Here is a 15,826-nt window from a genome sequence, read left to right as displayed (position 1 = left end):
AGTCTTTCTCGGTCTTCCACGTCTTCTACTTCCTTCTACATTCATTTCCATCACTCTTCTCAACCAGTCACTTTCATCCTTCCTCAACACATGACCAAACCATCTCAACCTGTTCCTCTTCACAGCATCAATCACAGGCTCTATTCCCATCATCTTTCGCAATTCATCATTTGTCTTCCTCTCTCTCAACGATACTCCGCACAGCCGTCGAACCATTCGCATTTCCACCCTTTCCAACCTTTGTTGCTGCTCTACGTTCATTACCCATGTCTCGCTCCCATAAATCATAACACTTCTCACACATGCAGCATACACCTTTCCCTTCAGCTTCAACGACACTCCCCTCATCATCAGCACGCCACTCAATTCCCGAAAATTCTTCCATGCACATCTCACTCGAGCAACCATTGCCGAGTCCGATCCACCTTCTCCATTCAGCATGTCTCCGAGGTAGCAAAATGTTTTCACACCTTCCAGCTTCACGCCGTCTCCAAGATCCAACTCAACATTTCCTCCATCTGCAGCTCCCTCTGTGCACACCTTACATTTGAATGTAGCTGCCACACTGGTTAATGACCCTCTCAAACCACTACATTTTTGATGAACCCACTCAGCGCACATTGTACATTGAATGGAATTCACTCCGACACCCTTCCTGCACACAGCACAGAGCCACTTCCCAGTTCTTTCCACCTCACCACATGCTTTACCACTTGCCATCACCTTCGTCTTTCCGATATTCACCTTCAGACCTTTTGTCTCCATACATTCCTTCCACGTGTTCATCTTTTCCTTCAGTCCATCCATACTTGCCGCAATCAACACCAGATCATCTGCATACAACAACTCCCACGGTAAACCCTCCTTTACGTTCTGAGCCAGCACCTCCATCACAGCTACAAATAGTAGTGGACTTAGTACCGACCCCTGATGCACTCCCACCTTCACCTCAAACTCACCACTGTTCCCGTCCTTTGTCCTTACAGCTGTGCGCGCTCTTTTGTACATTGCCATCACTATTCTGATCAACCATTCCTCCACTCCTAACTTCCTCAATGCCCATGTCAATACTTTGCGTGGAACCCGATCGAATGCTTTCTCCAGATCAACAAACCCAAGAAACAACTTCTTCCTCTTCTCCATGTACTTCTCCTGCAACTGCCTCACAATGAAAAGCGCGTCGGTCGTTCCTCTTCCTGGCATGAATCCAAACTGCATTTCGTCGATCTTCACTTTCTTCCTTATCCTCCTCTCCAACACCCTTTCCAATACCTTCATTCCATGCTCCAATAACTTTATCGCTCGGTACGAGCCACACTCCAGAGGGTCACCTTTCCGCTTGTATAGAGGGACGAGGGTACTCAGTTCCCAATCCACTGGAATGCGGCCTTCTTTCACCACCAGATTACAGATCTCTGTCATTCTCTTCACACCCCAACTTCCTGCTGCCTTCAACATATCTCCCACAACTCCCGTCGGCCCTCCCGCTTTTCTACCCTTCATTGCTTTTATCGCTTTTTTCTACCCGCAACCCGGTTTTTTTTATTGCTTTTATCGCTTCCTCAACTTCCTTCTCAGTTATCTTCTCTGCCGGTCCTAAAACTGGGTTACTCTCTATGTTGCCATCCCATTCATTCTCTGTATTCAACAGCATTTCCATATATCTTTTCCATCTTCCTTTAATTCCATCTGGGTCGACAACGATTTGTCCCACTTCATCCTTCAAGCAGCTCACCCCCATCACATCACACCTCTCTTTCGCTATCTGCTTTGCAATCCTGAATACTGCTTTCTGACCCTCTTCCGAATCCAAGCGTTCTCCGAACATTTTCCTACATGCCTCCTGCGCCTTTGCTACCTCTTTCTTTGCAGCCTTCCTGGCTGCCTTATAACTTTCATGCTCTGCTGTTTCTGCTCCCGTACCCTTCGCCTTCTGCCACTCCTTGAACTTCTTCCTCTTCTCGTCAATCCTCTTTCCAACTTCATCATCCCACCACCATGTTTCCGAGTGCCTCGGTGGTCCTTTTGTCCATCCACATACCTCACCAACGGCTCCCAACAGACTAGCTTTCATTGACATCCAACCACTTTCAAGCTCAACCACATCATCCTCGACCCTACTCAGCCTCTCTTTTAATGCCTCCCTTACTGTCACCTCTTTCAACCTCCACACCTTCATTCTCGGTTGGTACTTCACCCGCCGAGCTCTCCTCGCACCTTTCACCCTGACGTCGCAGACAACCAAGTGGTGCTGTGAAACAGCCTCCTCCCCCGGGATCACCTTTGTGTCTCGGAGGTGCCCCCTATCTCGCCTACGCACCATCAGGTAGTCAACGGTTGTCGTCGACCCACCTGACGTGTATGTAACAAGCTTATTATCCTCTTTCTGGAACTGAGTATTACAAATCAACAAATCAGCTCCATCAGCAAACTCCAAAATCCTTTCACCTTCTCCATTTCTCACACCATATCCGTAACCCCCATGAACTCCGTCAAAACCATCCATACTCCTTCCCACATGTCCATTTAGGTCTCCTCCTACCACAACAACTTCCTCATCTTTCACGTTTTCCATCAGCTTCTCTATCGCACACCAGAACTTGTCCTTCTCTTCATCGCTCCGACCAACCTGCGGAGCATATCCCGAGATGACGTTCACCAAGAGCTTTCCAATCATCATTTTCACCATCATCAACCTATCACTCACTCTTGTCACACTCACCACACTGTCTACAAACTCCTCAGAAAACAGGACACCAACACCATTCACGCCCTCCAGGCACCCTTGCCACACAAACTTGTATTTCTGTCCCTGCCTACCCTTCACCATTCTCACACCACTTCCCTTCCATCTCGTCTCTTGCACACAACATATGTCCACTCTTCTTCTGACCAATACTTCCACCACTTCTCCTGATCTCCCTGTCATTGTCCCTACATTCCATGTCCCAAACTCAGAAAACTGCATTTAGAGATAGGACGAAAGTCTAAAACCGATATTTTGCATATTTCAAAAAGTTATGAATGGATTTGGAGGAAACTTGGTGGAGAGGTTGAGTGTGTGTGTGACAAGAATGAAATGATTAGATTTTGGTGAAGATCTGGATCCGGATCCGGCTAGTAGAATTTTTGAAGTGATTCTTCACCTTTGAGAGATATGGCCAAAAACGATATATAGCGGGATATCTCAAAACGTTGTGGACGGATAATGCCAAATCTTGGTGGATGAGTTTGTTCGGTGACAAGAACAAGTCAATTAGATTTTGGTTTAGGTCCGAATCCAGATCCGACCTATCAGTGGGATACAAAACGTAAACTGTTCAGCCTGGCGGAGGCTTTGAGGAGTAATCTATATATATAAAACACAGTTTGTGTGTGTGTGTGTGTGTGTGTGTGTGTGTGTGTGTGTGTGTGTGTGTGTGTGTGTGTGTGTGTGTGTGTGTGTGTGTGTGTGTGTGTGTGTGTGTGTGTGTGTGTGTGTGTGTGTGTAATGTTACCGATAGACTCCTAAACGGAGAGGCTTACGTGCTTGATATTTGACATAGACATGGCCTTTGAGCCTGGGACGAACATGGCCGAACTCAAAATATTTGACGATCCATATTTTTTATTCATATTTACCTCAGCGCATTTCAGCGAAGTACCCGCTAATCTCAGCCGGTTCCAGAGCAGCTCGCTGATTCGCTCAGAGCGATCACGTAATGTTCCATTACCGCCGCCAGACTGATTCGCTCAGAGCGATCACGTGATGTTCCATCCCATCACACGTCACACGTTTTTTCACCTTTTATGCAATCGTGTTTTGTATCGATTTTGTGCGATATGAATTAAATGTCTTTGAAACAGCTGTGAAACGTCTTTCCACAACCCTTCCGTAACCGATTGGAGCAGTTTATTGCCGCACAAAACGAGATCCGCGAAGCGAGTTGGTCGAGCCGTTTCGCTCAGAGCGATCACGTGATGTTCCATCCCGTCACACGTCACACGTTTTTTCACCTTTTATGCGATCGTGTTTTGTATCGATTTTGTGCGATATGAATTAAATGTCTTTGAAACAGCTGTGAAACGTCTTTCCACAACCCTTCCGTAACCGATTGGAGCAGTTTATTGCCGCATAAAACGAGATCCGCGAAGCGAGTTGGTCGAGTCGTGCTGACCAAGATGGCAACACGGCGGCTTCACTTTTCACGGAGTATGAGCGTTCTATATCTATCTATAATTCCAGCAATCTCTGTGTGTCTGTCTGTGTGTCTGTGTGTCTGTGTGTCTGTGTGTCTGTGTGTCTGTGACCGCTGTTTCTCGACAACCACGGGTCCGATATACTTGAAACTTGCCAGGTATATTGCTGGGGACCCGAGGATGTGCCTTTTCAAGGTTTCATATTAATCGGACAATTACTTACCGAGATATGTCCAAAAAACGCTTCAACCAATCAGAGAGCAGCGAGCTATCACGTGTGCCGAACGTGGCGATCAGACTCTGCCTCGGACGGCACATTTGACAGCGTATTCATTTATTTCACGTTGGAAAACTATGTTGCCGTTAAACTATGTTTTAAAACGAATTCAAACTGCGATTAAATTAAAACGATTCATCCTAACTGCGATTTGCGAACTTCCGGACAGTGACGACTGTCCGGCAGCACGCTTTCCGGCATCCAATCACAGAACGCTTTGTTGCGTAGGCGTGGCCGATGTGAGACGAGCGGAGCTGAGCGCGTTACGAGCTGACCGCCATTACGGTACGTAATTCGATTTCTTATGCGCATTATTTCTCCCAATTCATTCATCTCCCAATTTCTCCCAATTCAATTCGTATCACTAATAAAAACGAATTTGCGATTCATTCGCTTTCCTGCGCGTTTGTGCACGCGATGGCGATTGCTTTACCAAACTCCGGAAGCCGTTCGCTTTGGACCAAACCATTGCATGAGGGGGGGGGTTCTGTGGTCGTTGCGAATGGACCAAACCATTCATGTAAATAGAGGGGGGGGATTGTCACTGTACTCGCAAGCCGTTCGCCGTTCGCTTTGGCGTTGCGAATGAACCAAACCATTTCATGTAAATAGAGGGGGGGGGGGATATAATTTTAGATAGATATATAGTACGGGCATATATATAGTACGGGCATGCCCTAGTATTTTCAATTCAGTGCGCCCGTGATTTGTGGCATAGACATGACCATTGGACCTTCATGGTGTAATTTGCGCGAGGCTTTTGTCCGAGTGAGCTTGAGTCGAGAGGGCGAATGTACGGGTTGGGAATGTACGGGTCTCCCTTCCCCCGCCCGGCAACGCCGGTACTGGACGACGTCACAGGATCGGTGAGTCTCCAAAATCCGCTTCGTGCTGTTGCGAATATGCAGGACTATGTCCGATTGTTGTGCTGCTCTCCAACCATGAGAACTGCAACGTCATTGTTGACTGGCCATCCCCTTCCCTCCCCCTTCCCCCTCCCCCCTCCTTCCCCCCTTCCTTTCCCCCTCCACCCTACCCCCTCCACCCTACCCCTCCCCTTCTCCCCTCCCCCTACCCCCTCCCCTTCTCCCCTCCCCCTCCCTTTTCCCCCCTCCCCCTCCCATCCCTCACCCTCCCCCCTCGTTTTCCCTCTCCCCCCCTCCCGCTCCCCCTCTTCTCCACCTTTCCCCCTCCCCCCTCCCATCCCTCACACCTCCCATCCCTCACCCTCCCATCCCTCACCCTCCCCATCCCCCCTCTTCCCTCTCCCCCTCCCCCCTCCCCCCTCTCCCCCTTCCCCCCTCCCCCTCCCCCTCCGGCCCCTCCCCCTTCCCCTCCCTCCTCCCCTCCCCCCTCTCCCCCCCTCCCACCCCTCCCCCTCCCACCCCCTCCCATCCCTCACCCACCCCATCCCCCCCTCTTCTCCCCTCTCCCCCCTCCCCCTCCCACTCTTCTCCCCTCCCCCCCGTTCCCCTCCCCCCCGTTCCCCTCCCCTCCCCTCCCCCGCCCGACAATGCCAGGTACTTCTGCTAGTACTTTATAAAGTCCCACCTCCCCCACCAGTCCCCCTCAGATCCTTCTCCGATGTAACATGCTCCGAGATTGCCCCTTGCATCATGTAATCCGTAATTTTATTATTCTTACCAATCCCCAGCACCTTACATTTCCTTATTTTAAACTATATCTGCCAATCTATTGCCCAATCTATTTAGTATTTCGACCTTCTTGAATTTGATCACCTCCCTTTGTCCTGTCCACCTTCCCTCCATGCTTTGTCATCTGTAAATTTGGAAAGGCTACTCTTCACTCCATTGGCCAAATCGTTGATGTAAATGATCAATAATAACGCCCCTATTAATGATTGCTGTGGTAACCCAGTGCTTATCAGCTTCCACACAGCTCCTCCCATTCACAGCCATTCTTTGCTTCAAGTCACTAAGCCAGTTTTCAGGTCAATTCCAAACATTTTTAAAAATACACTATATACAAAATAATGCAAGACAAAAAGGAAGAACTAAAGATGAAAGATTGCTCGGATAATACCCAAGTATGGATATAAGTAGGCGGAGTTGAGTATGCAATTAAAAGAAGGTTTATGTGCATGATCCATTGGATCTTCCCTTTTTCAGGACATCAGCAGCATGTATCAGATCTTCCCAGATGAGGTACTGGGATCTGGACAATTTGGTGTTGTCTATGGAGGTGAGTACTTGTGGATTGATTGGCATAGATACTCTCTGAGTTAAGCAACAAACCCGACGTAATCTGCTCAACAGAAACTTTCCTCCTTCAAGATGTCTCTGATTCCTTAATATCTCTTCCTGGTTACTCCCTCCTCCGGTATGACAGACCTGAGCCTCGTCCTGGTGGTGGGGTTGCTATCTTTATCAAAAACTCTCTTCCTCACTCTCTTTGCACTGCACTCTCTCCACCTCACCCCCAGGAGTACCTCTGGCTACGGCTTCCCCTCCACTCCCACCTCTTGTTCATATGTGTTCTGTACCATCCTCCAAACAGTGATGACTCCATTTACATTTCGCTGTCGGACAACATGGACCAACTTCTATCAACTCATCCAAACTCTCTCTTCCTCATATGTGGTGACTTCAACTCATCATTCCAGCTGGCTGGGTGTGGGTTCCTCTCTCACCAGCCATGGAATCTCAGCAAAGGACTTCTGTGACTCACTGGGACTGACACAATCTGTCAATTTCCCGACCCGGACCTCAGTCAATGGCGCATCTTCTCTTCTAGACTTGGTTATGACAAACTTCCCTGCAACTGTCTGCTGCTCTTCTGCTCCAATCGGTTCTTCTGATCATGTGCTTGTTAAAGTGGACATCTCTCTGGCCATTCTCAGAGAGCCTCCTCAGCGCTGATGAGTCTGGCATTTCACTCAGGCCGACTAGCACGGTCTTCAAGCAGCCATCAATCATCTGGACTGGTCTCCCATCTCCACTGCCTCTGACATAAATTTTTCCTGGGAATTCTTCCAAAGTAAACTGCTCTCTCTCATGCACAGATTTATCCCATCTCGCCTTCAGTTGTCTTACCCTTCCTCCCATCCATGGTACACTGAATCTTGTGGTGAGGCAGTTGCCCTGAAACAACTTGCCTTTGCCTCATGGAAGGCAAATCCAACGGAAGGCAATTTCAGTTCCTTCCACCAAACTCGGACCAAGTGTGTGTCTACCCTCAGGAGAGCCAGGAAACAATATCTCTCCACTCTCAAGACTAAACCCTCCTCCAAATCCTGGTGGCATCTGGGCAAATCTGTTTCTGGTGTTTGTTCCCCCTCCATCCCCTCCCTTACCTCAAATGGCTACACAGCTAACACTGCATGTGACAAGCCGAATGCCTCAACTCTGTGTTTGTCTCAAAATCTTGTGCCCCAAACCCATCTCTCTCTGTACCCACCTTTCCCAGTCGAACCCAGCTGCTCCTGGACTCTGTGTCCTTCTCTCCTAAAAAGGTGGAGAAGTTTCTGTCAAACCTCGACTCTGATTCTGCAGCTGAACCAGACGGCCTCAGCCCATGGGTCCTAAAATCCTGCTCTGCTGCTCTCGCTCACCCTCTCTCTGTTCCCTTCACCCTCTCTCTGTTCCGTTCACCCTCTCTCTGTTTTCTTCACCCTCTCTTTTGCTCAAGGTCATCTGCCAGCATCCTGGAAATCAGCAAACATTACCGCTTTACACAAAAAAGATGCAAAAACAGATCCTTGCAACTGCAGACCAATTAGCCTGCTCCCCATAATCAGCAAGGTTATGGAATCAGTCATCGCTTCTGACATCAAATCCTTCCTCTTCTCCAATGGCTTGATATCGGATCATCAATTTGGATTCAGGCCAGGTCACTCTCAACAATGGATGGAGGACCTCAATGTCAAACAGGATATCAGAGCTGTCTCCCTTGACATACCACGTGCCCTCGATACGGTCTGGCACACCGCCCTGCTCACCAAACTCTCCTCCTATGGTATCCATGGAAATATCCACGCATGGCTTGCAGACTTCCTCACTGGTCGCAGTCAACGTGTGGCCCTGAATGCAATTCTCTCATCTTCCCTTCCTGTTCAAGTTGGAGTTCCCCAAGGCAGTGTTCTGGGCCCTGTGCTTTTTCTGGTCTTCATTTATGATCTCTCCGACACTCTTGAAAATCCTCTCTATGTCTTTGCTGATGACACCACACTGTGCCGCTCCATATCTCAACCCTTAGATTGGCAGGCAGGAGCCTGTTCACTCTCTGCAGACCTGGACAATTTCACAAACTGGTCAAACAAGTGGAACATGTCTTTCAATCCTGACACATCCCAAACTCTCACTTTGTCTCTCCGAAAAGATTGTCTGGACAACCCTCCCATCTACTTTCTGAACAATCGTCTTGAAGAAGTTCTGTCATTCAATCTTTTGGGTCTCACTATCTGCCCTGATCTTTTCAGGGGAAACCACATTTCCAAGCTGGCCTCCAAAGCCAGTCGCCCACTGGGCATCCTCCATCGTGCGAAGTCCTTCCTGGGCACTTCTGAGCTCCTCACCACGTACAAAGCTTTCATCTGCAGCTCAATGGAATACTGCTCTCCCCTCTGGGCTGGTGCTCCTGCCTCAACACCTAACTCGGCTTCACGTGGTTGAAACCAAAGCATTCAGAATCATTGGAATCTCCCGCGATGACGCTGATTCTGAGGGACTTTCTCTCTCTCTCACCGCAGGCAGGTTGGTGGTCTTTCTGTCTTCTACTGACTCCTCTCCGGCCTTGCTCCTTCAGCTCTCTCTGGGCTCTGTCCCCCAAATATTTCTACAGGTCGCACAAGATCTGCCTGCAACTCTCATGGTTAAACTGCCAAAATCAAGACTCTTTGCTCACCTTCACTCCTTCATTCCTCTTTTCTCCCGCCTCTGGAACAAACTCCCTCACTCTCTTCAATCCCACTCCTCCCTCCAAGTATTTAAAACAGCTGTTCACCACCATCTCATCCCCATCCAAAACCTTTATCTTTTCTAACCCCATTAAAACACCCCAAATCCGCCTCTTTCAATCCCCAACTTTTTTCCTGAAATTCCTCATCGTGAAATTCCTAGTAGTGTTCATTTGCTTTATGCCATGTACTCCTCCCTCCTCCCCAGCCCTTCCCCTTCCACAGATATACCGACATCCTTGTTCTCTACTGTTGTGCTTGTGTGCTTCCCTCTCCCTCCCCCTCTTGTCTCCCACTCCCTTCATTGTATGTTTTATGTGTCTGTGCATGTTTTCATGTTTAATGTGTTAGCTCTCACACGAGCCTCAATTCTGTATACAAAAAAAACAAAAAAACAAAGGGAAAAATAATATACTTTTGCACGGCATCGGGGTCTATTTAACAAGTATTTCCAGAACATAGTTTTGCCATGTCATCCTCAGGGATTTATTGAAGATGCATTTATACATACTTGTCGGCCATTGGTCCATTGTACCAAATTTTAATTGGTCTTCACGGTGTTGTAGCATACCTGCCTGCCGGACTAAGGGATGTCTTTTGGGTCATCAAGGACTTTTTGGGACTTTGAGGACTGTTGGGTCCTTGGGGACTCTTGGGTCTTTTGGGTACTCAGGGACTTTTGGGTCATCAAGGATTTTTGGGTATTTTAGGTCCTCGTGGACTTTTGGGTCATCTGGGTATTTTGGGTCATCAAATACTTTTGGGTCATCTGGGTGTTTTGGGTCCTCTGGGGTCTTTTGGGTCCTCAGAGACTTTTGGGTCTCGAGTGTTAAAGGGTCTTCCAAGATCAGAGATCTTAGGAAGTGTGTGTAACTTACAAGCAGAGTGTGTAAGCACTCTTAAGGGGTCTCAGCAGTCTAAAGGGTTAAAAGGTACATTTGAATAGTACGTAATTAATTGATAGACTCTCTGGTGATCTCTGGTGGAGGAGGACACACACATACACACTCTCTGGTGAATAATAAAATTAATAGACGTAATAAATCGACACAAAAAGTATGCTACACACTCTCTCTCACACACACACACACACACACACACACACACACACACGTTATTTTTTCCTGAACGTCACCATACTAAACTCAGAAACGTGATGAACGGCACATTCAGCAGCAGATAATCAACGAAAAGGTAAAATGATGATTTGACATTTGTGATTGATTCTGATTTGGATGTAATTGCTTTTCCATTATATTTGCCCTCATTTCAAATACTAGGGCATGCCCGTACGTGGGTGCAATGCCCGTACGTGGGTACGTGGGTACGTGGGTGCGAGTACGGTGACAATCCCCCCCCCCCCTCTATTTACATGAAATGGTTTGGTCCATGAAATGTTTTGGTTCATTCGCAACGCCAAAGCGAACGGCGAACGGCTTGCGAGTACAGTGACAATCCCCCCCCCCTCTATTTACATGAAATGGTTTGGTCCATTCGCAACGACCACAGAACCCCCCCCCCCCCCCTCTATTTACATGAAATGGTTTGGTCCAAAGCGAACGGCTTGCGGAGTTTGGTAAAGAAATCGCCATAGCGTGCACAAACGCGCAGGAAAGCGAAAGAATCGCAAATTAGTTTTAATTAGTTTTAAAACATAGTTTAACGCCAACATAGTTTGCCAACGTGAAATAAATGAATACGCTCTCACATGTGCCGTCCGAGGCAGAGTCTGTTCGCCACGTTCGGCACACGCGATAACTCGCTGCTCTCTGATTGGTTGAATCGTTTTTTGGACATAGCTCGGTAAGTACTTGTCCGATTAATATGAAACCTTGAAAAGGCACATCCTCGGGTCCCCAGCAATATACCTGGCAAGTTTAAAGTATATCGGACCCGTGGTTGTCGAGAAACAGCGGTCACAGACAAACATACAAACACACATACACACAGAGATTAATGGAATTATAGATAGATGTTAATGTTTGTTTTTCGCTTGAGCAACGCCGGGTACACCAGCTATAAACGCTTTTATAATTGACTCGGGGTACAAACACAAATACAACTTTGTCTGGGGGGTAACATAGGCTATGTGGCCGCGGCCTCGTGCGGGGTGTGGGGTACTGGGAGAGAAGCGTAAACTCTCTATGTAAATGTGTACCGTGTAGTGCCACCTGGTGATGGTGGCAGAGGGTATTACAATTTCTTTTATTTACCTAGGCAACACCGAGGTTAGAGGGTATTACAATTTTCTTTTTTACCTGTGCAACACTGAGGTTAAGCACTCTTTGTATGGGAAAAATTTTCCTCTTTCACTCCCCCCCCCCCCCCACCCTTCCCCTAAGACGGAGGAGCCTGTCAAAGCCACCCCCTCATGCCCCCCCCCCCACCCCCAAAGATGTATATGTAGTCTATCTTTCACCTCACCCTCCCCTCCCCTTCCAATTTCCACACAGCCTTCCTCACCCCTCCCTCTCGTACTTCTTCCACACCCTCCCCCCCCCCCCCCCGCATTGCCGGGACTGATGTTAATTACTCGGTTTTTATTTATATTATTTTGCATTCCCACAGCATGAAAATGAACTTTGCGTGTAAGTGATCTACACCTCTGGGCTGCCAAGATTTTTCGATTCTGATTAAATATCTCAACACATAATGCATTTTCCCCAGGCAACACTGAATACTTGAACTAGTGCAGAATGTGTACTTGTATATAACTGTCATTAATCAAAAAGGCTTTGGCACTACAGAGCGATTTTTTTTTTTTTTTAATCTAAAAAAACAAACCTTTTTTTTTAAAAAAACATTCTTTTGCCCAAAACACTCCCGGACACTCACTGATGAACCTCTGAAAGTTTGAAAGTTCGACGAAGATCCGTTCAGCCATCTCTGAGAAAAATTGCGACACACAGACACACACACACACACACACACACACACACACACACACACACACACACACACACACACACACACACACACACGAGAAAAATTGCGACACACAGACACACACACACACACACACACACACACACGAGAAAAATTGCGACACACAGACACACACACACACACACACACACACACACACACACACACACACACACACACACACAGACCAACGGCTGTCTTCTATAGTAGATGAAGCCACCAGAAGTGCTCTGGAGGGCATCTTCCCTGCCAATGTACGTGACACGGTAGATCAAACTGTTAAACAGGGAGGAGGCTCTGTGACTGTCTGTGGTTGTATCTCAGCTTTTGATGTCGGGAAACTTGTTCAAATCAATGGGACGCTAAGAAAAGAGAAGCACAAGCAGATACTGCAGCACCATGCGGTTCCCCTTGGAAATTGGTTGATTGGAAGAGGATTCATTTTTCAACAACACAATGATCGAAAACACACTTCCAATATATCGTAAAATAGTATTTGGAGAACAAGGTTACAGCTGGTGTGCTCCAAGTGTTAGAATGGCCACTCCTGAGTCCGACCATGAGTCTAATCGACGTCATATATGGGATTTCGTGGAAACAGAGAAGAAGAGGAAACCAGCTAACCTTCCAGAACTGTGGAATGTACTACAGGATATTTGGCACAACATTCCTGGAAGAGTGCATCAGTCGTATACAGGAAGCCTGGGTAAAAGAGTGATGGTACTAAAGACGGGAAAGGGAGGACACACAAAGTATTTATTGACTGACATGATAAAATGACACTGTTCTTCTTATTCACTTGAACTGTTTGTTCCACGTGCATTTATAAACGTTATTCATTTACAAACACTACAAGAGCACTCGGTAGAGCGCATGCCTCCGCCAGGCTGAACAGTTTATGGTTTCTGTCCACTGATAGGCCAGATCTGGATTCGGACCTGAACCAAAATCTAATCGGCTTGTTCTTGTCACTTAAACCAACTCGTCCACCAAATTTAGTCACAACTCGTCCACCAAATTTAGTCACAACTCGTCCACCAAATTTACTCACAACTCGTCCACCAAATTTAGTCACAACTCGTCCAGCAAATTTAGTCACAACTCGTCCACCAAATTTAGTCACAACTCGTCCACCAAATTTAGTCACAACTCGTCCACCAAATTTAGTCACAACTCGTCCACCAAATTTAGTCACAACTCGTCCACCAAATTTAGTCACAACTCGTCCACCAAATTTAGTCACAACTCGTCCACCAAATTTAGTCACAACTCGTCCACCAAATTTAGTCACAACTCGTCCACCAAATTTAGTCACAACTCGTCCACCAAATTTAGTCACAACTCGTCCACCATATTTAGTCACAACTCGTCCACCAAATTTAGTCACAACTCGTCCACCAAATTTAGTCACAACTCCTCCACCAAATTTAGTCACAACTCGTCCACCAAATTTAGTCACAACTCGTCCACCAAATTTAGTCACAACTCGTCCACCAAATTTAGTCACAACTCGTCCACCAAATTTAGTCATAACTCGTCCACCAAATTTAGTCATGACTCGTCCACCAAATTTAGTCATAACTCGTCCACCAAATTTAGTCACAACTCGTCCACCAAATTTAGTCACAACTCGTCCACCAAATTTAGTCACAACTCCTCCACCAAATTTAGTCACAACTCGTCCACCAAATTTAGTCACAACTCGTCCACCAAATTTAGTCACAACTCGTCCACCAAATTTAGTCACAACTCGTCCACCAAATTTAGTCATAACTCGTCCACCAAATTTAGTCATGACTCGTCCACCAAATTTAGTCATAACTCGTCCACCAAATTTAGTCACAACTCGTCCACCAAATTTAGTCACAACTCGTCCACCAAATTTAGTCACAACTCGTCCACCAAATTTAGTCACAACTCGTCCACCAAATTTAGTCACAACTCGTCCACCAAATTTAGTCATAACTCGTCCACCAAATTTAGTCACAACTCGTCCACCAAATTTAGTCACAACTCGTGTACCAAATTTAGTCATAACTCGTCCACCAAATTTAGTCACAACTCGTCCACCAAATTTAGTCATAACTCGTCCACCAAATTTAGTCATAACTCGTCCACCAAATTTAGTCACAACTCGTCCACCAAATTTAGTCACAACTCGTGTACCAAATTTAGTCATAACTCGTCCACCAAATTTAGTCACAACTCGTCCACCAAATTTAGTCACAACTCGTCCACCAAATTTAGTCACAACTCGTCCACCAAATTTAGTCACAACTCGTGTACCAAATTTAGTCATAACTCGTCCACCAAATTTAGTCACAACTCGTCCACCAAATTTAGTCACAACTCGTCCACCAAATTTAGTCACAACTCGTCCACCAAATTTAGTCACAACTCGTCCACCAAATTTAGTCACAACTCCTCCACCAAATTTAGTCACAACTCGTCCACCAAATTTAGTCACAACTCGTCCGCCAAATTTAGTCACAACTCGTCCGCCAAATTTAGTCACAACTCGTCCACCAAATTTAGTCACAACTCGTCCACCAAATTTAGTCACAACTCGTCCACCAAATTTGTCATAACTCGTCCACCAAATTTAGTCACAACTCGTCCACCAAATTTAGTCACAACTCGTCCACCAAATTTAGTCATAACTCGTCCACCAAATTTAGTCATAACTCGTCCACCAAATTTAGTCACAACTCGTCCACCAAATTTAGTCATAACTCGTCCACCAAATTTAGTCACAACTCGTCCACCAAATTTAGTCACAACGTCCACCAAATTTAGTCACAACTCGTCCACCATATTTAGTCACAACTCGTCCACCAAATTTTGTCACAACTCGTCCACCAAATTTATTCACAACTCGTCCACCAAATTTAGTCACAACTCGTCCACCAAATATAGTCACAACTCGTCCACCAAATTTAGTCACAACTCGTCCACCAAATTTAGTCACAACTCGTCCACCAAATTTAGTCACAACTCGTCCACCAAATTTAGTCATAACTCGTCCACCAAATTTAGTCACAACTCGTCCACCAAATTTAGTCATAACTCGTCCACCAAATTTAGTCACAACTCGTCCACCAAATTTAGTCACAATTCGACCACCAAATTTAGTCATAACTCGTCCACCAAATTTAGTCACAACTCGTCCACCAAATTTAGTCATAACTCGTCCACCAAATTTAGTCACAACTCGTCCACCAAATTTAGTCACAACTCGTCCACCAAATTTAGTCACAACTCGTCCACCAAATTTAGTCACAACTCGTCCACCAAATTTAGTCACAACTCGTCCACCAAATTTAGTCACAACTCGTCCACCAAATTTAGTCACAACTCGTCCACCAAATTTAGTCACAACTCGTCCACCAAATTTAGTCACAACTCGTCCACCAAATTTAGTCACAACTCGTCCACCAAATTTAGTCACAACTCGTCCACCAAATTTAGTCACAACTCGTCCACCAAATTTAGTCACAACTCGTCCACCAAATTTAGTCACAACTCGTCCA

The 15,826-nt window shown here is 46.4% G+C and overlaps 1 protein-coding gene across 1 annotated transcript in view; it reads left to right on the top strand.

Annotated features, from left to right (window-relative positions):
• Positions 1 to 15,826, top strand: part of LOC137434817 (serine/threonine-protein kinase D1) — a gene marked incomplete in the record, with an annotated part of 259,878 nt that overhangs the window by 174,849 nt on the left and 69,203 nt on the right. Inside the window, 1 exon segment of the mRNA XM_078785044.1 lies at positions 6,586 to 6,658. Within this exon segment, the coding sequence (XP_078641170.1) occupies positions 6,586 to 6,658 (73 nt within the window).

Source organism: Myxine glutinosa, chromosome 9, assembly GCF_964187855.1.
Source record: "Myxine glutinosa chromosome 9, kmMyxGlut1.1, whole genome shotgun sequence".
NCBI lineage: Eukaryota > Metazoa > Chordata > Myxini > Myxiniformes > Myxinidae > Myxine > Myxine glutinosa.
Note: the sequence above shows the minus strand (reverse complement) of the source record. Positions and strands in the feature narration are given on the sequence as shown.